General features: G+C 49.1%; 8 protein-coding genes across 8 annotated transcripts; 4 read left to right on the forward strand and 4 right to left on the reverse strand.

Annotated features, from left to right (window-relative positions):
* Positions 1 to 2,065: 2,065 nt before the first annotated feature.
* Positions 2,066 to 2,630, forward strand: LCP9604111_5698 (uncharacterized protein; the record flags this gene model as incomplete). The annotated part of the gene is made up of 4 exons (XM_039073536.1): positions 2,066 to 2,183; positions 2,350 to 2,357; positions 2,422 to 2,528; positions 2,591 to 2,630. 4 exons carry the CDS (start codon positions 2,066 to 2,068, stop codon positions 2,628 to 2,630), a joined length of 273 nt encoding a protein of 90 aa, XP_038928209.1.
* Positions 2,631 to 5,492: 2,862 nt separating this feature from the next.
* Positions 5,493 to 6,077, forward strand: LCP9604111_5699 (Bys1 family protein; the record flags this gene model as incomplete). The annotated part of the gene is made up of 1 exon (XM_039073537.1): positions 5,493 to 6,077. The coding sequence occupies one exon, from the start codon at positions 5,493 to 5,495 to the stop codon at positions 6,075 to 6,077; it is 585 nt and encodes a 194-aa protein (XP_038928210.1).
* A 492-nt stretch (positions 6,078 to 6,569) lies between these two features.
* Positions 6,570 to 8,175, forward strand: LCP9604111_5700 (hydroxyacid-oxoacid transhydrogenase; the record flags this gene model as incomplete). Its single annotated transcript, XM_039073540.1, has 3 exons — positions 6,570 to 6,994; positions 7,057 to 7,115; positions 7,169 to 8,175. The coding sequence occupies 3 exons, from the start codon at positions 6,570 to 6,572 to the stop codon at positions 8,173 to 8,175; spliced, it is 1,491 nt and encodes a 496-aa protein (XP_038928211.1).
* Positions 8,176 to 8,388: 213 nt separating this feature from the next.
* LCP9604111_5701 (transcriptional regulator family TF) lies at positions 8,389 to 9,681 on the reverse strand (the record flags this gene model as incomplete). Its single annotated transcript, XM_039073541.1, has 1 exon — positions 8,389 to 9,681. The coding sequence occupies one exon, from the start codon at positions 9,679 to 9,681 to the stop codon at positions 8,389 to 8,391; it is 1,293 nt and encodes a 430-aa protein (XP_038928212.1).
* A 3,740-nt stretch (positions 9,682 to 13,421) lies between these two features.
* On the reverse strand, positions 13,422 to 15,074 carry LCP9604111_5702 (uncharacterized protein; the record flags this gene model as incomplete). The annotated part of the gene is made up of 2 exons (XM_039073542.1): positions 13,422 to 14,959; positions 15,053 to 15,074. 2 exons carry the CDS (start codon positions 15,072 to 15,074, stop codon positions 13,422 to 13,424), a joined length of 1,560 nt encoding a protein of 519 aa, XP_038928213.1.
* A 367-nt stretch (positions 15,075 to 15,441) lies between these two features.
* Positions 15,442 to 16,696, forward strand: LCP9604111_5703 (uncharacterized protein; the record flags this gene model as incomplete). The annotated part of the gene is made up of 2 exons (XM_039073543.1): positions 15,442 to 15,454; positions 16,419 to 16,696. 2 exons carry the CDS (start codon positions 15,442 to 15,444, stop codon positions 16,694 to 16,696), a joined length of 291 nt encoding a protein of 96 aa, XP_038928214.1.
* A 1,803-nt stretch (positions 16,697 to 18,499) lies between these two features.
* Positions 18,500 to 19,565, reverse strand: LCP9604111_5704 (uncharacterized protein; the record flags this gene model as incomplete). Its single annotated transcript, XM_039073544.1, has 4 exons — positions 18,500 to 18,789; positions 18,854 to 19,016; positions 19,094 to 19,429; positions 19,530 to 19,565. 4 exons carry the CDS (start codon positions 19,563 to 19,565, stop codon positions 18,500 to 18,502), a joined length of 825 nt encoding a protein of 274 aa, XP_038928215.1.
* A 515-nt stretch (positions 19,566 to 20,080) lies between these two features.
* Positions 20,081 to 24,232, reverse strand: LCP9604111_5705 (HECT domain protein; the record flags this gene model as incomplete). The annotated part of the gene is made up of 3 exons (XM_039073545.1): positions 20,081 to 20,203; positions 20,266 to 23,956; positions 24,027 to 24,232. The coding sequence occupies 3 exons, from the start codon at positions 24,230 to 24,232 to the stop codon at positions 20,081 to 20,083; spliced, it is 4,020 nt and encodes a 1,339-aa protein (XP_038928216.1).
* Positions 24,233 to 24,750: the final 518 nt, after the last annotated feature.

The raw sequence follows: 24,750 nt of genomic DNA on the forward strand, positions 1-24,750 counted from the left end.
CTGAGATGTTTGATGGATGATGAACATGATAGGTGCCTTGAATAGATGCTTGTGATATGGCTGGGTTGTCTGAAGGATGAATGTAAGTTATGAGGAAAAAAAGGATAGTAAGAACAAACAAGTCATGTGATGGATGATGGACACGACAGGTGGCAGGCAAGTTGGATGGATTGCGCTGTGATGTGGTTGATTCAAAATGATGAAGAGAGAGGGAAGAAGTAAGTGCAGAAGTGGGAATCAGCCTGTTTATATACCTGGCCCTAATGCAAACGATGCAAAAGTCGAACGTCTCGCTTAGCTAAAGTGTAAACAACCTTGGAAAGGAAAGAACAAACAAGAGAAGAAAGGAAAGTGACAAATGTACCTAATAGGAAGGAGCGTTCTCCTTCCCACGCAGGCAAGAGAGACCCACCGATCTCTCATGATCGTAACATTTGTTACCCTTACAAGAACACCTGGAGCTCTTGTAGTCTGTAAATGCGAGATTGCAACTGAAATCTCCGTAGCCAATTGGAGTGGAATTTTCAGACTGTCTACCGATTGCCACACAGTCTGACCATTGCCAGATGGCCAGTAAGTCCAATACTCCTAAATCCGAGCTGCAGTTTCCGAGTTACGACCCAAATTCCGAGGGCAAAAGAGATGAGGTGCATGATAAAGGAATCAGAACTTGAGGCGACCGATACGGGGGATAGCGGGAGGCGTTATTCTTCTTCATCAGAGGATTGATACAAACATCGGTTATGAATTCGCCGGGTGCCACCAGATGAGTACCTGCATCATCAAGAGCTAGAACAATTGTCCGTTATCGCCGATTTACAACAGAATAGTGGAGCATGTCCGCTCGCTGTGATGCTTATCGGTAAATTCCAAGCTAGCCCGACACTTCACATAGTCATGACTGGGAACATGATACCACGAAGTTGTTCTTCAGCAAATTTGACATGGACGGAGGGGATGCGCTTGGACGTCTACAGAGCCGACGAGATGTGGTAAGACCGTCGACATATTGAAATACTAAACTCAGATCTCAAAGGCAGGAAAGCACAAGTGAAATGAGTAAATGAATGCTTCAAATTCTGAAACCCTGTAGTTTATTAGCTTCAACTCATTCCCACAAAACCATGTATTTCGATGTCTCTCACTTAGAAGACTTTGCACCAAGCATAGCTGGCTTTGTCTAACCCCATTAGAAATAAAATCGAGTGATATTAATCTAACATCACACCCTCAAGAGTATAGAGTAGGTTGAACTGGGAAGATGTTGTTGTGGTCACGGGAAATGTTAAGGCATACATATAACGGCCTAAGGCCAATAAACGCCAAGACTGAGTCCCAATTTCCGCTGTTGATTTCTCATTCCCTTCTCAATAATACTACGTCCATGTCAATGAATCCATCAGACACATCTAGGCATTATCTAGCCAAGTCCAACAGACAGATAGAAATTTCCATTAACGAATTCAGCAGCCACGAAGTCGAAGCTTCTTTATCTCGCCTCATTTATTCGCAGATTTGTCTCCGAACCCATTCAAATTCCTTCACCCGGACCACGAACATTACTCTGGTATGTCTGACCTGGCGATCCCCAGAAAAAGCTCGCCTTTTTGACAGTACCCTTATCCTTCCCACGTCGGAGCTCCTTTTCCTGTGCACGAACCCTTCGGCTGTGTACTTTGCTCCTCCGCTTTTGCGCTTTTTGTTCTGTTTTCGCCGAGTCCTTTCCCGTGAACAACTTTGTCAACCAATCCATGGTCGCGTCGCGTAAATGGATATTCTCAGAGTAAATCGGAGATTGAAAATGACTAGCAGCTAATCTTGGCTTGACCATATGCAAGGGTTATCTGTGTCCCGACTGAGTCGACCATGCGACATTAGCTTATAGGTCCACTAGCCAAGTAGCTTTGTGATACGACGAGGTAACCGGCGATGAGATATCAAGTGAGGAGATGGAAATTCTTTTTTGACCCTCTCTGAAGTACGTAGTTGAAAGGGGTTTCTGCCTGGTGTGTTACAAATTATGAGTAGGCGAAGAAAATCTCATTTTAATAACCGACTTGGCCCCATGAATTCCATTGGGCATCACCCGGGTTCCCGCTGTGGAGAGGATCCACTTCCCGGCCCCCACGTCTCGATCGAACCAATTGCCGTGTCGATCCTTTTTAAAGTTTACAAGGGTCCCGGTTAATTTAGCATTAGCCGCCTAACTCGTTTAGCTATTCAAGGGTCTCATGAATTACTACAGCATATAAATCATAAATTGGGGTGATTACGGAGTCTAACAGTTTCTTCTCCCCCCAACCCCCTCCTGCAACACGTTGGTCTAAGTAGTTCAACGTTTGAATCAAGTCAGCAAGGTACGTAAAGATGCAAGATCTATGACTATGATTAGACTAAAAAGTTGTGATTCATTCCATCTAGAGGCTACAAATTACGGGGTTCGTTCTAAGGGACTTTTCCGATCGCTTATCCTCCGCTATTCCGGCACGCGTCCAAACAGACGACACCAAATTTCGCGAAGAAAACATGTCAGTTTCAATCGAAAGCAAATTGCTGAGGCCTCTAAAAATATTTATTGACTATCAATAAGATTGAGGTTTACGGTCAAGACCAAATTACCACAGCCTTGACATCATGACACCAACGATACCCGAGCAAGCTCACACGAGCACACATCCAATACATTCCATGGATCTGCAGGAGCCCCGTGATTTCCGTGGAAAACGACCCATTGTAACTATGAAAGATGTGATGGCAGAGTGGCATAGCGGCTCTAAGCGACGAGTGATCAAGTATTACATCGTGTGGATAGCTGTAGGGCTTGTTGTTGGAGCCATCATAGGGGTAGTTGTTGGGGTTTGCATGCGTTTAGTGGGCAAATAAGTTGCAACGTCAAGAGATAACTATTTTGTTTGAGTCTGAAAAGCTAGTAGATGAGACATGAGATATAGTGTGTAGTAGTATCAGTTTTAGTATTTACTGTCCAGCGAGACATAGACAGACGTGTCTGAGTACCGTGCCAGACGCACGGACGTTATTGGGATCAGGGCCGGAAGAAAGTCACCCCAGACCCAACATCACCTCTTCACCTCCTTTGTATGTCGTACCAAGTGGACAGACAAGGCGAATAAGCTAGAAAATGCACTAAATTCGATTCAATATCAAATGGCCTTGATCGCGATACGAAAATTATGAGAAAGTCCTGTTTGCTCTTTAGGCCCCTACATTCGTTTACGTCTTTCTCACATCGTCTCATTCCTAAAAAGGCGAGCCTGCTATATCTTCATCCTCAACACCGTGCACTTTCTCTCACTACGTTCAAATTGACCGATTCAACCGTGAATACAAGCCATGTCTTGTATGAGCCCATTGAAGGTGTGGAAAGAATGGAATATTACCGACCCCCGGAGACTTACTTTGAGATAACTAAGCCACTTACCTTTTCGTCCGACATCTGGACACTTGCATGCACTATCTGGGAGATCATTGCCCAAAGATCGCTATTTGAAGGCTTTTTTACGGACGAAGATGATATGACTCGCCAGCAAATCGATATGTTGGGTCCGCTACCAAACGAATGACTGTAAACGTGGAAAGCACATCGAGAAAAATCCCTCAAGGATGGAGAACCAGTAGACCGACCCCAATCCCAATATCCCTCATGGGAGGATAACTTTGAAACGAGCGTGCAGCAAGCGCGAATAAGGGAGGGTATGCCTTCTTTTGAACCGAACGAACGAGATGCTCTTTTCTCAATATCGCGCCCGATGCTATCCTTCAGGCCGGAGAATAGACCATCTGCTCAGCAGAATCTGGAATCTGAATGGATGGTGAAGTGGGCTCTGCCTGAGTATGAGAAGATTCGCAACGCTCAACACTAGGAAGATTTCCAGATCTTGCTATTTACCTACGGCTCTTGATCGTTACGCTGATCATTCAAACTCAAGTCTTCACTGTGGTCACAGAAATTTCCAACTGACTTTGTCACTCCGGACAGCTCAAGCAAGGACTCATGCTCCATAATACTTAGAATGCTTCTTGCAACACTCTCATTTGCACCGCTAAGAACGTCACCCAGCATGACCCCGGTCGACCATTTCCCACCAAGGTCTCGGAAAGGATGTCGGTATCCGGGATGTCCCCTATAATGCCTACTACTCCATAACCACCACCAACCATGGCTTACAATACCAGGGTCTCATGGCCACATGACTTAGGTTATAAGCGGGTCCGCGATTCATTCTGATGGCAAATTATCCTTGCCCTACCTATTTTTCTTCTGGAGAGATGTTTTGTCACACATATTTGAATACAATTTTTTTCTTGGCACGTCTTGATCTCAGCCAATTGGAAGAACAGGAAGCCTGTCACGCATCTACGGTGTCGATATTTGTTTAGATTTAGATCTCATTCAGCCATGTCATTCCTTAAGCTTTCTAGCTGAACCACAGGGCTGCGGAAACACCCAATAGCGATATGCATCCGACCTGAATCAGAGTATGTTGTCACATCTATCAATTTGTGTATGCCACACAGAACGTTAGGTCTGTCTCACGATGCTTATAAGGGACATCGGACATGACGTCGGGGATATCACAAATGAGTGACCGACCGTTTGGCGTGCCACATGAACTACCCTGAGTTTGTTTTGTTCCTTGAATTCGTGTTCTCTGGCAGGGTGTTCTGAAGTCTATTCTATCTGACATTCCTCGGTAGTTTCAAACCCAAAAGAATTTTCCGTGGCCTCCCCTATAGAAAGCTCACATTCCTCAGGAGAAATGAATGTCTAGAACGCCACAGTTGCCCTAGCCACGGGGTCTTGTATTTTGATGTTTGATTCCCTATTTTGATCAAGAGTAGACTTTCAGATAGTTGCATCAGCCTGCTTAACGCGAGTTTGTCATGCCGTCCACGGGTGTAACTCACTATAAAGGTCCTTGAAAAAGCATAATCCCTCGATATAGTCTTTGTATACGGATTTGATCTCATTCTCTTTGGTAATATACCCGGAGCCAGTAGACCAGTCACATTCTTCCATATCTTCGATCAGACATGAGTAGAATATCCCATTTGTTGATTCTTCTCGCCCTGTCGACATATAATATAAAATTAAAGGCCTGTACATTCCTCGAGTTCCGATCTTTCTCCGGGGATACAAAGTCAACATGCGCACTAAATGGGGAAACGGTGACATTCTTCATATGTTTCTGTTGGACAAACAGATGTGTCTTTTCGGCTACTACATTGTGGTAGTTTCACACCCCTACATTTCGCGCCACATCTACGGTGTACAGCATAGCTTGGCATCTAATTTCCCCTGAGCCTAGATTCATAGCAACTGCCTATATGCATCTTGCCGCCAAGAATTAGATCCAACTAGGTTCGCGGTGAAACACAGCAACAAGAATGATTCTATATAAAGCCGTCCAAATTCCTGATTCTAACGCAAGACATAACTAAAGAGTACCCCAACAGCTCTATAATCAATCAATATGTATTTCTCAACTATCATCCCCCTCCTTTCGCTCGCCAGCCTCGCCCTCTCGAACCCAACAATCCACAACAACCATGGCCAGAGAGATATCCCCTACGGTGCCTTCCCCTCCTCAAGCTTCGTCTCAGTGAGACCAAGCAGCACACCACCACCCACCCACCGAAACCTAGGCCATGCGATAGTGCACAACAACTGCAAGTTCCCAGTCTACCTCTGGTCTGTGGCTTCCACAGTCCTACCGGAGCGAACTCTCCTCCCGAACGACGAGTACAGCGAGGTTTTCCGCGAGAATGCAGACACTGGCGGCATCGCAATCAAGATCAGCACCGACCGCGACGGGCTGTATACCAGTTCTCCGCAGATGATCTTTGCGTACAACCTTTCCTCTACAAGGGAGCGAGGCCAGAGACAGGATAAAGTCTGGTATGATCTCTCTGATGTCTTTGGCGATCCATTTGCGGGTTACCCAGTGAATGTTAAGCCTTCCGAGCCGTTGATTTCTTGGGAGGATGGGGTTCCGCCTGCTGGAAGTCAGGTTAGGGCTGTTGATTCTTCGACCGATTTGATCTTGTCGCTTTGCTGAGAGGTTGAGGGTTTAATTTGGGTATGAGATTGGGGGATTGTTATAGTTGGTGGATATGAGAGCTAGTATACGATAGTGCTGCTCAATTGAATCATCTGACTTTTTATGTTTGATTACATACTCATTCTTATTGTGCACACCCGTGGATCCGTAGACGGATATATACTGTTGGAGACGTCATAATCGGTGAGTGTAACTAACCTCGGCTATGGGATATAGATGCACTGGATTCGAGTTTCTCCAAAACGGAGAAACCAAAGAGAATATATCAGACCGATATGAATAGATTCTCCGAATAGAGGAGTAAATAGCGAGTAAACAGCGAGTCAAGAGAGAGCGCGCAAAACAAAAAAAAAGATCTCGGGCAGAAGTCCGGGGCATTTCCCCGCATTTTCCCCAATTTGCCCTTTCTCTTCCGAGTCGCTTGACCTTTTACTTCAGCTTGACTTCTCCCAAACTCTCTTCTGATTATATTCTACAGAATTACACAGAATGGTTTCTCCCGCAATCAGAGTCGCTCCCTCAGCGGCCAATCGTGCCCTAAACTTGCTACGCACAGTACAATACTCCCACCCACCTAACTGCCCGTGCCACAAGAACCCCAGCCACCACCACAACCACAAGCAAACCTCGTCTCTGCTCAACCATGTGAAACGCCGCATGTCCACGCCGATTGACCCCTCGCGTGAGAAGGAATATGCATTCGAGATGGCGGCGTCTAGCATTCGCTTCGGACCCGGCGCGACTAAGGAGGTCGGAATGGACTTTACCAACCTCGGCGCGAAGCGGGTGTGCATCGTCACTGATTCCAATGTGGCCAAGCTTGATGCTATGAAGCAGGCTGTTGAGGGTCTGACCCGTGAGGGCATTGAGTTCACTATCTTTGACAAAGTTCGCACTGAGCCTAAGGATAGCTCGTAAGTCAATGCCTAGCTTCAATTGTGGATGTGGTATAGGTACTAAGAGTCTTCAAATTAAGTATCAAAGAGGCTATCGCGTTCGCTAAGCCCTATAAACCTGATGCCTTCCTGGCCGTCGGTATGTCTCCCTTAACCCCTAGGCTCCTGGTACACAAACTAACATGAAAACAGGCGGCGGCTCTGTAATCGATACCGCGAAGCTGATGAACCTATATACCGTCTTCCCTGAAGCAGACTTCCTCGACTTCGTCAACGCACCATTGGGCAAAGGCCTGCCAGTAGACAGGCCCCTGCTCCCACTCGTCGCCGTCCCAACAACAGCCGGCACAGGCTCGGAGACAACAGGCACAGCCATCTTCGACCTAGTCTCCAAGAAAGCCAAAACGGGTATTGCCCACCGGGCCCTGAAGCCAACCCTCGGAATATGCGACCCACTTAACACTCGGACCATGCCCTCAGCCGTGCACGCCGCCTCCGGCCTCGATGTCCTCTGTCACTCCCTCGAGTCCTGGACCGCAATCCCATACAACGAGCGCACACCACGCCCAACAAACCCCATCAACCGGCCCGCCTACCAGGGCGCAAACCCCATCTCCGACATCTTCTCCCTCGCCGCCCTTCGCTCAACAGTCAAGTACCTACCGCGCGCAGTCCACGACCCGGATGACCACGAAGCACAGTCGGAGATGCTGCTCGCGGCTACGCTCGCCGGCGTGGGGTTCGGAAATGCAGGTGTCCATCTCTGCCACGGTATGAGCTACCCCATTTCCAGCCAGAACCCTGGCTATAAACATGCGGGCTATCAGGTGGATCACCCTATTATCCCGCACGGTGTTTCGGTGGCTGTCACCGCGCCCGCCGTCTTCCGCTTTACCGCGGCGTCGAACCCTGATCGCCATCTTGCCGCGGCTGAGGCGTTTGGTGTGGATATCTCGAATGTTAAGCGCGAGAGTGCGGGTGAGGTGCTTGGCGAAGCGATTGCGGAGTTCCTTGTTAAGCTTGGTGATCAGCCGCGTGGATTGAAGGATCTAGGCTTCAAGGCTGCGGATTTGGAGGGATTGGTTGATGGGACTATTCCGCAGCAGCGGGTGCTTATGCTCGCGCCGACTCTGAGTAGGGAGTTGGAGGCTGAGAGAGGTGAGCTGAGGGGCTTGCTGGAGCAGTCTTTGGATTATTAGTGGTAAGAAAGTGGTTCTTACTAGAACGCGATTGCATCTGATATATCTATACGTATATACGCCGATATGATCAAAATTGAATGCCTGAGTTTCATTGTTCACATTGGGGATATAAAGTAGAGCGTATTTGTGTAGGGGAAGTTCATCCTAGACCGGCTAGGAGCAGGTATCTTTTCGTATCACATTTCATGTCAACGCAAGCATCATCGTTGACTATTGCAGTTCAAACACTTGAGGTGAGCTGTCCACCCGCACTGAAGTACTTGGATCATCACCCGGGAGGACCTTTGCGCCGAGGACACCCATCGACGACGCGATGCGATCCAACCAACTCACAGCACGGTGATCATGTGAATCAGAGCTTTTAGAAAGACCCTGTCCAAGCTCTGAATGGATGCGAAAGGGAAGAGCGAAACTCCTCGACGTCGCAGAATAGGGGGATATAGAATATTCACTACCACTGCTAGGCGGCGTGACGACCGACGACTCGGGCGAATAAACCTCGACAGAACTGAAGCACAACCGGTCACCAAGACGGTCGGAGAGCTGCTCTAGCGTCTCTAGCATATTCTCCGCTCCATTGAGCAGCAGCGACGGGGCGGTGTCCGGGAAGCTCTCTGCTACGGGGCCCACAAAGGATCCGGGTCGCTGGACGATACCCTGCTGGCGCTCACTGTGCGCGCTGATACATGAGCGGAGGTCCGCGGCGAGCGAGCGCAGCCGCTGCGAAGTATCACTTATGCGCGTGATGAGGTTCGCGATGGATGTGGAGTCAGCCTCGTACGGGACTGAGAGGAGATCCCGGGTCTCGCTGATATACCGCGGGCATTTGGCGATCTCCATGAAGATCAAGTCGGATACTTCTCCGTATGCAGACCATTCGCCGGGCTTCTGGCAGTCTTCGGTCCTGACTTTCGTCGCGTAGGATTGCCATTCTTCTTGGTCTAGGAAGCAGGGCTCGCCTTGGTAGACGGCCGTCGCGATGAAGAACCCGCGGAATGCTATCCAGCAGTATCTTCCGAACCCGGACTCGTGCGCTGCTGGGCCTCGACTTATCATTAGTCGCTTTGCGCTCTCCGAGTGCACGACCCAGGCGTCGGGTGCGGTCTGCGCGAACATTTCGAAGACACTAAGGACGATGGATGTGCAGAGCATGTTGTCAGAGTTTGCATGGTCGGCTTTCGGGATGGCTCGCATAACCTCCCTGAGCGACTGGGAGTACATTTGTCGACTTATTTTGAGGAGTGCCTTGTCTTGAGTCAAGTGTGCTAAATAGACGGAGCTCAGGCAGCAAACGGCGGAGTCGAGGTACGCGTCTTGGCCATAATTCATGACGAGATTTTCGGCGAACCCGGGCGTGTCGCCAGACCGGAACAGGTTATGAAAATAAAAGGTTGGAAACGACGTGCTGATGAAGTCGAGGAATAATTGTGGCTGCGCGGCACGGAAGGACTTGCGCGCCAGCAATTGTTCGTCCCAGCCACCCAAGGAGGATTGTCGGCGCATGAGGGCAATCGCATTGCCGCGTACTATCTCTGCAGTCGCAGAAGGGTCTCCGCGTGAAGAGAATTGGTTAATTCGAGTTGAAGACGTAGCGGGTCCTGCCAATGTGCTTCTCCCCTTCCGTCGGGTGTTGGACCGATGTCGCCGCGCAAGGTTGGGGCCTTCATCTTGAAAACGAAAGGTTCGCCTGTAGCCCGGACAGGTCCGGCCATATTTCTGACACTGGGTGCATTCTGGAACTGCCTCGTCGCACTATGGACCTTATTAGCCCAGGACCTTGAACCTTACTTTGGGGGATATTGACCTTGATCCGTCGCTCGCGACACAGGGCACAGCCTGTACTGTGCGGAACTCCCACCATGGTCTCAATGGTCTCAATGACAAGATATTACCACGGGGGCAGATGGAAGATGTGGTTTACGTTTCATTTTTCGCGGGTTTAGTACAGCTGAGTAAAAGCAAGTAGAGTTGATTCGAGGAGGGGAAATTGACAGGCTGCTAGCCCTAGGACGTTGGGCCTGCGGGGAAGAAAAGCCGTTTCAGGTCCTGATCGGATCTATGTTATATACATCATTTTTTTACCTACAGAGTACATTTTTAGTCAATTGGATAGTCAATTGACTCTTTCAATTCATCCTATTCCTGGTCTCTGTAAATTGATCTCTTCTCCCTTTTCAGAATTGCTCAGAACTACAGGATATTGCAGCATCTCACTCCCAGAAAATATAGATCTGCAGGGTATTCCCAACATTCCGCCCCTATTTATAAATTGCGAACAATATCCCTGCAGATCGATTAAACTCTCCCAACGGCACTGCCACTCATGGTCGGCCAACTACTCCGTCGGAGAAGCCTCGCCTGCGGGTAGTTTTGCTATAATCAAGGTATCTGCTGTATCCAGAATACAGACTACCACGAGAGGTAGCAGGCCTCTACCAGCCCTTCACATAACCACATCGTCAGACCATGGACGGAGTATGGCATCATGAGCTCACATCGGCAATGGCTGAGCAAATGTGGCGCAGTTCTCACTAGTTCTCATCCGTCGGGGCCAACGATAATTTCTTGCAAGCATCGCCGATCCCTTTCGTCCGGGAATGTGAGGCTTTCCTGTATTCTGTTAGAGTCATGGGGAAGAGATTGTCGATTATTGGTCTGGGAAAGGGCAACTCTTTCTCAATTGAGTTTGAGAATATGATTGACAGCACGTGGCTTGCGAACGTGGCACTCCCGCGCCCCGTCACGTCACTCCTATTGGTTGCCGGCCACACCTGTGGCTTGTCCGCATAGACCCGAGCTCCGAATTTCGGCGAGTGCAAGACCGACAGCGAATGATTTCTTACACCGAGTTCTTACTCCGGTAATCAGCCAGACGCCCGGCCCAGACTACAGGGGACTGCAGGTACACACTCCGTACATACTCCGTACACTCCGTAGTAAGCCCGCCATAGGCCACGGGTGGATCAGCGAAGAGGCCGAGTTAGGACTAGCTCCACTTACCGGGGACCTTATTGATCGCCGAGCAATGGCTTTCTTGAAGATGACGTCATTTCATATCTATAGACACCGAGACAGTGGCAGATCAGACGCAGTTGCCCTAACTGGTGATCCATTGATCCACCGAATTACTCGCCGCAATAGTACGGAGTAGGTTATCATCAATAAGCCCATACCTACGGAGTAGTGCCACCCGAGATACCCACTTAGATATTGGGTACCAAGATGGGAACTTCCCGACTAAGAAAATGCTTCATCTACTACTGAGTCTAAATCCCTCTTCCTTAGTATGTAGTACTTCTCTTTCCTTGTTCTCTCCTTTGAAGTTTGACCTCTCTTCTTTCACTTCTACTAATGTATAAATACATATTCTCCCTCCCTCCACACCTCCTAGTCATCGCTGGTTACTTCTGAGCCTTTCTCTTTCTATATAACTCGATATACTTATATCACCTTAACTCACTTCTTTCCTGGTAATTTCCTACCCTTATCTTCCGAGCTCTTCTCAGGTTTGGCTATAAATATACACCTCCTTCCACTCTACCCTCTGTCCATTCTTTCTCCCCGAGATCTTCTTCCTCTCGGATATATTCCCACTTCTCTCTCTCGGTTCTTCCCCTTCACATCTCCTGAGGGACAAATAAATATGCAGTCTCTTTAAGTCCTTCTCTCTTCCGAGACTCCCTTGCTCTGTATATATATCCTAAGGTATGAATACCCCCTTCCCTCTTCTCATCACTCCCCCGATGCTTCCTTTCTACATATATCCTCTTCCCCCAGTGAGCTCTCTTGACGTCGTCAAGCACCTGCCTATACCGCTCTTCCATCATGGCCACTTTGAGTGATGCAAGATGTATTATTCTATATCTTCCTTACCTGCTTTGACCTTTCTCTCACTTTATCCTACGTCGTCAAACCTCAACAGTGATAATGTCCGAACTATTCGCTGATTCAAAGCTTGCAGCAAGGGCTAGGCCTCTACCCACAAGAAGACACAGCTAGCACAAAAACACACATTGCTAAGGGAGTGGCTCAGGAAAGAAGCTCCTTGAAGATATGCATACACCGATCATCAAAAAAAGGCCAGCAAGAAAACAGATGATGACTTCGACGGCCGGATGGTAGAAGAAACCAAAAGAGTGCAGAAAATGGACCGGAAAAAGGCTGGTGGAGAGCTACAACACAGAACCGTCTTGCAATAATGGAGGTTGCAAGAAGAAACAATTGCAGCTCTAGAAGTCGGAGTCTCAAGCTTCTTCGACTTTCTGAAACCAATCACCCCTCCGAACCAGAAACCCGACGCTCAGGGCGATTGGTATGCACAAAGGAAATACTCCAAAGCCTCATCTGGTCACTTCAGACTTCGTGTCAGAGTCGACAGGGCTCTGATTGATTAACCCGAAAACCCCCGTTCCCAAGAATATCCCGACTACATTTCCGGTACAACAGCTAAGCTCGCAAGAGAAGATTTCGTCCTCCTCTCGATCTTTACCCACATTACGGCTGTAATTGCCATAGTCCCACCACCCCCACGACCTTCAACGAGAGATCAAAGAGATCAATAGCGAACGAAACCGATGGGGCCACTAAGTTTATGCAAGAGAGGAACGGCTCCCTAAGGGCTGGCAAGAGATTGCAAAAGCGAGACGACGCATTGCAGTTCGAGTACAGAGCTCTTGTGACACTAAGAACTCACTGATTGAGGGGCCTAAAGGAAGCAATTGCCGATCTCACTGACGAGGGAGAGTCGATGCACCAAAAGGTGGAAGACCTTGAGGGCAACAACCGATTCCTGCTAGGCCATAATTCCAAGCTACTTTACCAGTCTGTGTATCGGATCTCAAGCTAGACTCAAACTAGAATAGCCATTTGATTCCGACGCTTCCTTGGTGCCTGTAGGATTATTGCACGTAGATCAGATAATCTACTCATTCAGTGCTCCTTCCTCTCGGATAATCCTATAGGTGGTGGACATGGTCATATCCCACACGGACATAAATAAGTCCAAGCATTCTGCTTTGCTATGGACTTCCATGCCTGCCGTGTCCTTCGGGAACCACCAAGAGATTACAACAGCTCTATCGCCAATTTACTAGGTCTGGAATGGATTGTAAAGCAAAAGATGCCATGCATTGTAATGAAAGTAATCGCTGTGCAACTACAATGAGATACTCATGGGCAAAATACAACCACGCCGAGATGCAAAGTATGATGCGGGAAAAACGAAAACGCCAGGGTATACAAGATTAAAACATAGAACTCCGCTTTTTTTCAAGCTTGTTAGTAGTTTCCTCCTTGTTGCGTCGGAGCCCAAAGAAACTCTTCCTCGGCTGGACTTGAGGTGTCGGCCTTGATGCTGTTAGGAGAGCGCCGCTACTGGTAGGAAGCTGGTGAAACGCAACGGTCGACTGTGGCCGGGGTTGCGGGTGTGGTTGTTGTGGTCGCTGCATAAGGTGGGTGGATGATTGGGCTCGGGGATCCATGCGGCCCGGTGCTTGGAGGTATGGGCTGTTGGCGAAGGTGGGTGCGCCATGGGAATATCGTTGGTTGGCATGATGGGATGGACGGGCTACTGGCTGGGAGTTAAGTTGGACTGAGGATTGAGAGTATTGGTGCGAGTAAGGTTGAGGGGGTCCGGTATGTCGGGGTGGGGGGTAGGGCCTGGAAGATGGGGCAGGAGTATGTCGTTGCTTTCGTGCTTGTTCTTCTTCTTGTCCGTATAATTGCTGCAGCCGTCTGGTTTCCTTCTCGACTTCTGCTTCCCGCTTACGCCGTGCCTTTTTTTCTGCGGCGAGAACCTCCTGGGTTCGTCGCTCCTCTTCCTGTTTTGCGAGTTCGTCCTGTCGCCTTCTCTCTTGTGGGGCCGGAGATGAGGAGTTGGGAATGCTGAGTCGAGGCGGCGATGGCTTTCCATTCATTGTTGGCCCAGGGGGTCGGGCCTGTGGGTTCTTCCGATCGAGTCTGGGATCACTAGCTGGTGTGGCCGTCGCTGTAATTGAAGTTGGCACTGCTGCTTGCTTGTGACCTTCGTTCAGCCCACCGGGGGTGATATGGAAAGCCTCCTTGGCAGGCCCAAAGAAAATATCTCGAATTGCAACGGCAGCTAAGAGGAGCACGACCTCCAAACCCTTGGCATCTTCCATCTCGACGCGGTAGAGGTTGGGCTCGTAGAGAGTTAGCTCCTTCAGCCCTTGAAATAGAGCGACCGTAATATCTGGCTCACGGCTCTTTGAGCGAGTGTCGGGAATTCTTGAAGTTTTGCCGTGTAAGAGGCATGTCAAATCCTTCGACAGCTTCCCATCCTTGCGCCAGCTGAACCTCAATTTCGGAGTAATGTCAGCAATAGACGGATCGATCTGAGTCTGGTCTAGCGCTGAGGCGGAAGGAACTCGGAATGTGGTTTGAGGCATCTCAAATTCCCACCGGGCTGGTTTGTTCCACGATTTTGTATGATATTGAACTTTGATCTCTTGGTCGGGGTTGTAAAGCTGGATGGTAAAATCGGTAGGGAGAATGGGTTCTGGGGGCGGAACTACGCCGCCATTTGCTCGTATTGCGTCTGCCGACAGACTCGGTTGAGTCCAATCTGGAGCTACAGCTACCTCTCCATAGACAATGCCTGTCACGTAAGGGTCGTACAGCGCAACTCCATAACGGTTCTGTGATGTTGGGGCGGTGGGGTCAAGCGCGTGCAAGGAGTAAGCAGGTTCGGGGTCATTGCCATGTTGACTATGATATATTGTGCTGATCTGAGGTTGTTTTGAGTTGTTCTTGAGGAAGAACGCTGTCCCGCGGTCAGTATGAAAATCGTGAAGCTAGCAGGGGATGACGTAGTCTGCACCAAGAGACGAGGCTGAAATTAGTCCCTACAACGTACTGGGTAAATTTTCATCGATCATTTTGTCCTTTGGGGTGTACAATGCAGCAAGAGATTACCCAGGTGGTTGTGCGGAGTTATATCAAGAGTTCGCCCATGGAAGTGAAGTCTGCGCCACGGGACTGGGTGATCGGCAGCTAAAAATAGAAGCCCCCCGCCGATTCGTACGTCAATTGAAGGCACCAGCATTTAAAGCGCGTTAGAAGGCGATGCATTGTTGGGGCAGCCGGTCACGTGGTATGGGGTGACCCTGTATGATCACATGACCACGGGATCACCCAGAATACGAACAGTCATGTGACTGACGCGATGAGCCATGATCACGTGCTAGCCCCACAACAACCTCAGTTTAAACTTAGGGTTGGAACCATACATACCGAAATAGGAATATGGCTAACCCAAGTAAGACTTTCTCTAGCCAGTGTACTAACAAATTCAAGGACGTCGATCTCATCATGGGAGCTTAGTCTCGCGTGTCACGATCTATGATAGATCGCTATCAGATGCTTCATGTTTGCTTACTCGCTTACTGTTTGCATTACTCCATTAGATAGATTGTTTGCTAGATAGCTTAGCGAGAAGGTTCGAGGTTTGCAATGTTTTGGTCAGCTATATCAACTGGTTCCTTCTCAATTTCCAATTTGCTTCTTCTTTCTCTCTCCATCCCCATTATTCATTTGAATACACTCTCTCTTGTTCAAGATCGATCTGGCGTCTCACACCGCGAGGCTTTCTTCGCCTGATATATAGCTACTTGGTTGATGGTCTACCGTACACAGGCAGAAGGCTTGTCCAGCTCGTCCTAAATGGCTGGTTACAACAGCTTACCACTACGTCAAGCCTGCTGAGATTCCCAGCGGGAGCTGAAGAACCTTGGTAAAGGCTATTCGAGTCATTTCTCAAACTTATCTAACCTAGTTTATAGTGAAAATCATCTGTCTACCTATCGGTTTTGATCCTGAATAAACTATAAGTTGAAGTTTCACGAGCTTTTTACCTCTCTTTTCAAAGTGATCTTCATCTTTCGATCACTCTACTTGTGCGCTATCGGTCTCCAACCCTGGAGCACCGCAACATTACAACCCCACACTACCTCGTCGGCGTTACATCCAATTTTTTCATTGGACCTTGAGGAAAATGGCAGGATTTCACACCTGATGTGAGAAACTTTGACGAAAGTTAGCACTGATCCGCTCGTTGGGCCCCGGCCAAGAAATACGGAGTTCGGAAGAAGAATCGTGGTCGACCGTAAGCAGTTCATTGCCATTACGCAGGTGGCAATTGTCGATGCGGCGCTTGGGCCGAAACTGGTCAATTTCTAGACTAAGGCCGAAACTATGTGGTTTGCACAGCTGACCGGATTCAGTCTCTCCACGACGCTGCCACCGCCAGCAGATCCAGGCGACTTCCGGCATCTCCCACGAGCTGGCCCAGCAGCAGATGGGGGAGGCTGTGAGAAGAGCCTTGGTGAACGCCGAGCAGCAACATGAGGAGCGTGTCAAGTTGCTGAAGCAGACCCATCTTGGGGAGCTGACGGCAGTCAAGGTCGACTACGAGGGAAAATTGACTAAGGTGACCGCGGGATCGAAGGCGGAGACCGCACTTTCCCAGCAGCGTGAGGTGGGCGAGGGAGCGGCACAGTAGACAAGTTTGTTGAAAGTTCCATGGATCCTGGAACACAATTTCCTGGATTATCAAACTGATAATTGTATCTATCTTACCTTACCTTACGATGTGGTGTACTAGCTGATCAGCTACTATCAGAGCGAGGATATGTCAATCAGAAAAGGCCCATTTCTATCCATTCCTTCATTCCTAGGTGACAGTATTATGTAGCGAGACAGAAACAAGAGTAATTTAATAAATGGTATAGTCTGCTCATGGTCACTTGCTGCTAAGCAGCAAAATATGGGTATTGGCAAGAGTGAAATGCCTCGATTTTCTAATCTCGTACACGGCACGAGCCGTCACCAATTGCAGATTGGTCGAGAGGAGTACCCGCATCGATATCTATATGATACCACTTAGTTGTAATGGGGTCCAGAAGGGATAACTTAGCTGCTTGGCAAGTATAACAATAGGTAGTCTCCTTAAAGAGGTGCGTTGTGAACAGCTCATCCGTTGAATTAATCAAGCTAGTCCCGGTGGCCTAGTGATATATGGCTGCGTGTAAACTCCAAATTAGTCAACATGGGGGCTCAAGGGAATGACCTAGCTGCTTGATAAATAAGACAATGTGCAATATTTGGCACAAATAATCAACCCCAGTCTAGGCTAATAGCTAGCCACAATATACTGTGCATATATCGTCGAGATGTATCTATACAAATCGGGTTAGTAACACGAGGACGAAGAATGACTTAGCTGTTTAATATGGGAGCTATGTGATGATGTTGAATAAAGAATATCGGCGGGCCTATGCTTCGTTAGTACTGAATTCATGTTTCTAAGAAGGGCAATAAAGAACTTAGCCGTTCAGCTAGTCGCTATTTGGATCCCTCTGGGGGAAATATTTCGTATGGGATCTAATCCGGTCTGTTAGTATGTCTCTGCGCATCGGGAATGACCTACTGCATGTGTAATGATATTTAAGACGGTATGCCTGGAACGACCCGTGGTGCGGTAATCTCTGGATCTCGTTAGTAGAGGAAGCCAAGGGGGGAGTATAAGGGTTATCAAAGAACTTAGCCGTAGACAGGTAATATGCATGTTCGGATTGGTACTCGTCGTCTAATGCCTCGGTGTCCTTGTCTGTTATGTTATATTCTATGTTAGCAATGCATCTTGCGGGGGGTCTCCCACCTGTGATATAATAAGAAGGTATTCTCGGTATGTAAATATTCCTAGATAATGGTGTCAGTGTCTATCCCAAAAATGAATGGAAAGGGTACTCAGCGGATGGTTCGCAATAGTAGTGGAAGACAGGTAGGTGTTGAGCTCTGTCCTGGGCTGGATTGCTCCTGATGACGGGATCAAAAGCGAGGGGCCAGAAAGCCATTATATAGACAATCATATCCAAGACAAAGGGGTAGCTTAGTTCATAGTTGTTCTACAGATTCTTTGTCGGCATCCTTGTCGAGGCTATGGCAGACTGTTTCGTGTTCCGAGGCCAAGGTCATTGTTCACAACCGAAGATAAAGAAGACTTAGATCGAGTAAAGAACTCAACAATGAAGGCATATAATGCATGCTTGTCAGCTTTGTTCTATTGTTTGCTGAAACAGCCACCGAGGGCTAAAATAGCCCAAGGGGCTCGAGAGTCAAGGGGACTAACGCAAATAAAGCAACAGACAATGGAATAAAGAGCCTGTCTTAGACATCCAAGGAATCCATTTTGGTTCATGTCAGATCTATGTATGTACTCGCTCTATCCTTGTTACCCGTCGCCATCTGCGACAACCGAAAATTACGATAGCAATGTCCATCAAAACACACTTCTTCTGCCCAGTTATATGCGGACCCCATCGACCTCCTCACCTCCAGTGGCCTTAGCCGCCTCCCGATCAGCAGTGCTCATCTGCAATCCCTGGTCATCCCAACCCTGGTAGCCCTTCTTATACAGCGTCTTCTGTTCCTCCCGACTAGGCATGGGTCCAGTCTTACCCCGGCGCTGCCGTGATTCAAGTGTCTCCTCAAGTGAGGCATTATCACCGTCCAGCGGGTATCCCTCCAGATCATCTGTGTGTGCTTCCCCGCTGAAAGCGAAAGTGCGGTACTCGGTGTTAGACCAGCCGGTGCCTGGAAGAATGGGAAACGGCGTCAGCGGTATGATTCTCCACAGTCGTAGCTTGACGTCACATACCCTGGAATTGGCTGCTGTCTTCCCAGTCTTCAGTGAAATAGTGCAGGAAGCCGCCGTGTGTAACCATGACAATTTCCTTCTCCGGGCGGGCTTTCAGCCAGCGACGGGCTGCACGGGCGCGTTCCTTGAGGGCTTTGTTGGTTGGGGCGTAGCGACCAGATGCCTTTTGACAAATGTGAGTAATCCACGTTTTGGATAATAATGGGGCAATTTCGAGGTGCAATAAAATGAGAAGCATACCTTGTTATTCCACCCATCTTGTACAAGATCCAGATCAACCCCCGTCTTGAACTCCTCCTTCAGAACAGAAGGGTCGCTGCCGGTATCACACGGAACGTCCGAAGTCTCCTGAATGTCTGGCAGGGCGATAATCTTCAAGTCCGGCTTTGATTCAAAGACGGGCGCAAAGCTCTCGAGCGCAGTATAGATGGTGCGACGGAGGGGCGAGGCGGTTACCAGGTCGATATTGGCATGGCGGGGGAAACTCTCGCGGAGCTTTCGGCATTGTTCGTGGCCAAGCTCGGTGAGAACGGGGTCTTGGATAATGTGGTTGGCGGTGCAAACGTTGTGCAGGCCCTGCGATTATCTATTAGCTCGACTGAGCAGTGAAGAGCCATGTTGCGCATTAGTTGTCGAGGCTCAGGGAGTTGCGATCACTGTCACTATAAGGACATACTTGGGCGTGGCGGACGCAGTGAATAATGGGAGCCATGATCAAACGTTCAATCGGGTATTTGGAGTAAGCTGGTAAATTTCACGTTAGAACTTGCAGGAGTTGCAGATATTGAAGGCGAAGATGGGCGCTTATCGCGGGACGTGGGGGGTGATAGCGGGTAAGTTGTGCGTGCGAATCGGAGTGTCTTACTTTATACAGAAGACTTGGCCCAAAGGGAATTTCCGAATGTAAAGAGATATGTGCGAGTAAAAGAGTAAACAGATACACTTAGGGATGTGAATGCTAAGAGTCATCGCCGGACCTCAGAAGTCCGATTTGGTATAAATTTGCGGAGCGCCACATCGTCAGGCGAACCAGAGCCCTGCATTGGAGTACGATGGGGATCTATAAACTATGATTTGTCTATCTTAAATTCTCGTGAGATGTCCATGTAAAGACAAGTGCTTCATGAAACTATGCTATTTGCACCGTATGAGATAGAATGCTAACACCACATCAATGAAATATCGAACAAATGGGTATGTATAGGCAAAATGTAATCTGACAACCTTTTATGCAACGCCGAATCCCTGAGCATTTTCGAGAGCCTTGTCAAGCTTCGTTGCCAAGGTCTCCTTTGAAGAGTACTCTGGCAAAAGCAAACGTCCGAAGCACGTCAAGCTGGTAGGAAGACGCTAGAAGAGCAATTAGTATAACAATCCATATTATGTATGCTATAAAAAGTGGCAGAACTTACCAGATCTCCAACGCCGTTTTTCTGAATCACAAACATAATGCTTGAGATACCGTTGACGGGAACTCGGTCACTAGCAGTGACAAATTCGAGTAATTGGGCCCTCTTCTCATTGGGGTATTCGTGGACAATATCCCAGAAGTCACGAATGACTCGATGATCAGGACCAAATCCACCCTCGTACCGGGCATGTTTCTCGAGCTCGTCTACGTCAATCGATTGAATACCTTCAACCACGGTTTTAAGGGCTTCGGGGGAGAAGATGGATAGAGCCGATCGGTCCAGGCATGTGTTGAAGCCCCTCTGGAAGGCTTCAAACTGTGGTCGAATGGATTTGTCTGTGAGCCAGAAGATGTAATCCTTGACAAACTGATTTCGATTTTTATTCGTCACAAGAGCGGCCTCTTCATCCTGGAGCAGAGGGGACTGAAGTGATATGGACTCAGATACTGACTTGACGGCCGTGTCTGGGGCAGGCTCACAAGGTGTGGCATCGGTGGTCTCCTCGACTGCCATGGAGGTTGGTGATCTCAATGTCGCAGGGTCGCAGTAAGCTGGCACGTCCATCCAGGCGCTGGAGCCCGCTATAGGAGCCGGAGCGGTGATTTTGACTTTGCTAGCAACAGGCCACGCTGCATCACGATGAACTTTTTCCATGTCGACTGTCTCGACACTTCCGAAGGCTTCAAAGCTGAACTCGTAAGTTCTTGTGAAAATATCGCCGACATCGCCATCTTTCCATGCCAATAATGAGTCGAGCCCTTGGCTTAGCTCCGGCCATCCATCTCGGATGTGGTCCAGATGCTTCACCTTCAGACCCAACATTTTGCGGTAGAAAGCAGTGGGAAGATTCACGGGGAGGGTTAGGCCGTTGTAAATTGCAATAGACATCAACAGACCGATAAGTTCGAACTTGTAGAGAGGTTCCAATGAGCAAGGTTGAAACCAAGATATGCGGTGTCGAGTATCAACCGTGAACATGCCATAAGATGGGTCAAAGGCTTGACCCATTAGCAAACGGAAGAACTCTTGTTGCACACCACCATGGTCAAGACCCTCTTCTCCTTCATCCATGCCCATTTGCACCTTCAAAGGTCGCATCAGTTCTCGCTTTTCACGCCGCCATAATTGGCTCAGAGCATCGGAGAGAATATTGTCACGGCGGACAACAATGACGAGGTAAGTAGACATGGATGTTTTCATGGAGGTGAGGAGTCGAGGATCATCGGAAATTTGAATGGCGCCAAAGGCAGTCTGCGTGACATGTCTCGTAGTGGTCATAGCCGCCTCATAGGACTTGGTCATGGCAGCATAGTTCAAAGCACGGAAGTAGATCACGAGAGACGACGGAGGGAAAAGGAAAGAATATGATAGCAGATGCATGGTTCGGTTGTTTGTGAGGCTTCCAACCCATGCCACGGGCATATCCAATGGGTCCAGCCGCTCCGTGAGAAGAGGTGTATGGAAGTCTTCGGGTAAAAGACCTAACCGGTTTCGTTCCTTGTACATTGAGGCTAGAATCTGAACGGCACCACCGGCTGGGCTGCTACGAGCCATCTCGGGGTTGCCGTCCCATTCACGCAGGAAAAGAGTCCGAAGCCACTCAACAATGAGAGAGGATGGGTTGATAGACTCAGCGGGCTCATCGCTGCCAGCAGTGTGAGAGATGTATTGCTCACTAAGATAGTCAATGACACGGTCCAATACGCTGAGTCTTCGTTGTTTTGGTACGTCGAGGCTGTACACTTGGCGGGCCTTGGAGATTTCATGATACGCCAGTCGTGCAGTGAGAGCCCGCACGAGGCGATTAATGAGGCGAAGACCTAACTCGTGCTCGAATCTGTCCGTCACCTCGATAGCTTGCTGGGCATTCTTCGAAGGCAGCTTGCGCATGTCCGAGAGCGAGGCTACAGACCCAGCGGCACGCATCCGAACCACCGCTTTCCAAGTCCCCAAGTCAATCTTAGGCAAGAAGCTGACCAAAGTGAACAAGGCAATCGTGGCAATGTAGGCAGCATCAGGATCAGACATATGATGGTCACTGGCAGATTCAGAAACTCGTCGGGGAACGATCGGAGGGGCCGCAGGTCCTGTCATGGTCGAACTGCGAGACGATCGGCGGGATGGCCGTCCAGAAGAGGTAAATCCCCGCGGGGGAACAAAGAGCTTGTCCAGAGAGCTCCATAGGCTATGTAGTGCAATATCCCATGGGCATATTGTGAACAGGCGCTGCAGCGATAAACGCAGATGGGAAACATCAAGGCGACTGAAAGTAGTCCCAATCATATCTGTTGGCTCGCTACTGAAGGAGCGCAGAATTTGATTGGGGCTGCTGAACACGAAAAATACACTTTGGGCAACGAACGGAAATACTTCACGCTGACGCAGAGTTGCAAAACACCAATCCGGCTGCTCAAAGCTGCCAGTGCACTGAATACGATCAAGCTCTTCCTCCCAGCAATCAGCATCTTCCGCAGATTCAATCATGACCCGTGACAGACCATCGATAATCTCGGGGGTAAGATGAGTGATCGTCTGAGCCAGAGGAATGGTGTCTAACGAATTTTCAACAGGAGGTTGCTTTGTCTTGCGCTCACTGGGGGATTGGTTAACAGAAGGGAAAGGGCGAGGAGGAGGCATGAGCTCCTTGCTCCTCGTATTGTTGATAGGAGATACCTCATCGAGCAGCTTCTGGCTGTCCCAGGAGACACGTCGTTGACTTTTGCGGTGTCCCTTCAGAGGAACCGAATCGACGTCCCCAATTCTTCCGCGGTGCTTTTGCGGACGGTGCTTTAACGCCGGCGGTGAGGGCAAGCTGACAAACTCATCGGAAGAAGCCACCGGGACCTTCCTGCTAAATTCTGGTTTCTTTTTATCTTCAAGGCTTGATCGTGGACTCTGGCGCCAATGGTCAACCTCGGAGATTGACAGTCGCTTGACATGCTGGTTCTGGAACTTGAGCTCGACCGCAGGGGGTTGCGATGCCGACGTTCGCGATGAAGGAGTACGAGGTTGAGAGATGGGCTGATTTGCAGGCGTGGAACTCGCTGGAATCTTCACATCTCTGCCTGGAACTTTATCGGCATCGCAGTGGTGCTTCTCAGCAGCAGATGGATAGCTCGCAGTTCCCGGTGCAAGGGGTTTAGACTTTGACTCTAATGCATCCGCAGCACGGCGAAGAGGAAGCCATTCGACCATACGGAGCGAGATTGTATCAAAGAGATTCTGTGTAAAGGACTTGGGGTCTTTTAGTTGTTGCTCTGCGGTATGGTCAAGGTCCCGAATATAGCTGCTACCGGTGTTGACTTGAGGCGAAGAACCCCCTTCTGTCACTTTTGACACTGCTGATCTATCTTGCGCAGGCCTGGACATATCGCGGGTCGGGTGGTCTTCGTCATACTGATCCGGTTTTGGCGATCTATTAGCCGCTGCCGTCTGTGCTTCAAGTGTACGGGTTCGGCGCAGGGACATCCGATGGTAATCTTCTACTGTCAATTGAGGTGGAGGCTTAGGCACATTGAGACATAGACCGGTCTCCGGGTCGTCCAAGCTGGCGAGGTAGCATGCCAGCGTCCTCGCACTAAGTTCTGTGTACCGACGATATGGACCTTCACTGAGTCTTCGGCGATGACTAGCACATGTAGCTGTTCGACATCCGGGGTCATCGCAGCCGTGAAGCAGTTGAGCTTTGTACCTTTTCCGCAAAATCAATTAGTGTCATACGGAATTAGGAGGCGAGGCCCAGCGTTTGGAGTCCCACTCACCGGCGCACTAAGCCGTTGAACTTTCGTCTTCGATCATCGCGATACCGTGGTAGCACTCTTGAGGGATCGGATACCTCAATAGTATTCTGTGAGAGCGCATCCGATGCGTTTGGTGGGAGCTTTGACCGATAAGTGTTCGTTCGCCCGTGCCCGGGGGATTGCGCGATGTCTGGGTCGTCTATGGAACCTCCACGGAGCCTCGTCATTTTTAGCAGTGTGGCATTTCTGAGGGTGTGAGAGCAGCTGGATGCGAGGATGAGCGCTAGTGGTTTACTCGTCGCCACGCGTTGAATAAATGCGACCTACCTTGAAGACGCTCCAGCTTACCTGATAACGTAGTAAGACGTTATGCCTCAGGCAAAATATTTCCCCTTTTGGCATCGGAGCTGTCGGAAGTCAAATAATCCGGCGGACCTTGGTCCACTCAGTTCCGCCGGCCTTTTCGAAGGCTACTAAGCCGTTTACGGTAACCACGCTAACCAGTATAGGACTAGTGGAATTCGAGAGGGGGCTAGTCGCTCGATAAGAAACAATTTCAAGCGGCGGAGCAACTCTGGATGACGGTCTATCGAGTGTATAAAGAATCACTCGCAGGACCATTGCCCTCCGAAAATTCTTCTCTCTTACATCCACCTGCATCGCATCACTTTCATCTACTTTGATCATCAATATACACTCAGATCATCAAAAAATCATTCAAATCGGGCCCAGGCAGAGCCTTCAT

This window comes from Penicillium roqueforti (genome assembly GCF_015533775.1).
Source record: "Penicillium roqueforti strain LCP96 04111 chromosome Unknown scaffold_14, whole genome shotgun sequence".
In the NCBI taxonomy this organism is placed as follows: Eukaryota; Fungi; Ascomycota; class Eurotiomycetes; order Eurotiales; family Aspergillaceae; genus Penicillium; species Penicillium roqueforti.